The sequence below is a fragment of the Sinocyclocheilus anshuiensis genome, unplaced genomic scaffold, assembly GCF_001515605.1.
Source record: "Sinocyclocheilus anshuiensis isolate Anshui unplaced genomic scaffold, SAMN03320099.WGS_v1.1 scaffold267, whole genome shotgun sequence".
NCBI classification, from domain to species: Eukaryota; Metazoa; Chordata; class Actinopteri; order Cypriniformes; family Cyprinidae; genus Sinocyclocheilus; species Sinocyclocheilus anshuiensis.
This window is the reverse complement of record NW_015552637.1, coordinates 3,117,218-3,118,577: the sequence shown is the minus strand read 5'-3', so window position 1 is coordinate 3,118,577 and position 1,360 is coordinate 3,117,218. Positions and strand designations below refer to the sequence as shown.

At 34.9% G+C, this 1,360-nt stretch overlaps 1 protein-coding gene across 1 annotated transcript in view; it reads right to left on the bottom strand.

Annotated features, from left to right (window-relative positions):
• The window catches only part of LOC107666836 (uncharacterized), a 26,015-nt gene extending 24,655 nt beyond the window's left edge, over positions 1 to 1,360 (bottom strand). The window contains exons 1-2 of the mRNA XM_016458321.1: positions 1,182 to 1,360; positions 166 to 325 (exon numbers count right to left, since the gene is read on the bottom strand). Of these exons, the coding sequence (XP_016313807.1) occupies positions 166 to 325; positions 1,182 to 1,244 (223 nt within the window). The 5' untranslated portion in view covers positions 1,245 to 1,360. The remainder of the gene's footprint in view (positions 1 to 165; positions 326 to 1,181) is intronic.

The following is a 1,360-nucleotide window of genomic DNA, read 5'->3' as shown; positions in this document are numbered from 1 at the left end:
CATAAATGGCTGCCCACTGCTCCGGGTGTGTGTGCACTTAGGATGGGTTAAATGCAGAGCACTAATTCCAAGTATGGGTCACCATGCTTGGCCACATGTCACGTCACTTTCACTTGGTAAACTTGTTTTATGAAACAGCCTCTTGAAGAGATGATGAGGTCTCACCTGCGGCTGACAGCACCTGTCCCTCTCTCTGCAGGGAGGCATAGTTCAGGAAAGCTGGAGTGAAGATGATGAAGAGCAAAACCTTCATCCAGAAGGACACAACAGTCCAGCAGCTCCTCTGCGAGACAGGCACACCAGTAACACCAGAGTCCTCTGATGTCTGTGGTGGGAGAGTTGAAATTACATGTCAAGCAGTGGCATGATATACTCCAACTAAAACTTTTTTTCCAAATATTGTATAATTTCTATTATACATACAGTTGTATGCTGATAAACCAAAATATCGGCCATTTTCATAGTTTTTGCATCATCCAATAACCCTTCTGTTACTTTAAAAAACAAACAACAGCCTTGGCAACACACTAACTTTCATTTAATTTTGCAATCATGTAACCACAGTTTCAAATTATTACCTCTATTTATTTATTCTTCCATAATTTATTCATTATTCTTATTTAACGATTTACTTATTATTAATAATCTATAATTTAGAATAAACTATGACAGTCATACAGGTGAGGGTATTTATTTATTATTAATAATAATAATCTATAATTTAGAATAAACTATGACAGTCATACAGGTGAGGGTATTTATTTATTATTAATAATAATAATCTATAATTTAGAATAAACTATGACAGTCATACAGGTGAGGGTATTTATTTATTATTAATAATAATAATCTATAATTTAGAATAAACTATGACAGTCATACAGGTGAGGGTATTTATTTATTATTAATAATAATAATCTATAATTTAGAATAAACTATGACAGTCATAGGCCTACAGGTGAGGGTATTTACAAAAAAAAATGTACAATGAATATGTAATAAATGGTAATACCATGATTCTTTGATTCTTACACCGATTCTTATTCACAGGGTACTTCAAAATGTACCATGGTAATACTACAGTCCAGAAGTATGGAATTACCATGGTACCTATTGTTTTGTTAGTAAAAACCAAACACACATTCAGTCCATGAGTTGCAGAGTTCACTTTGATTCATCACCTTCTTTCTTTCAGGTTTGACACTGTCCGCATCTTCTCGTCCGTTTGTCCTTCTGCGCAACATCTTCTGACAGTTTTAAGTGCACTTCTTCACCCACAAGACAAATAACGCATGATATTACATTTGTATGAATGAGTGTGGTCAAACACAGCATGGAGACACTTCCGCATTGACGGGGA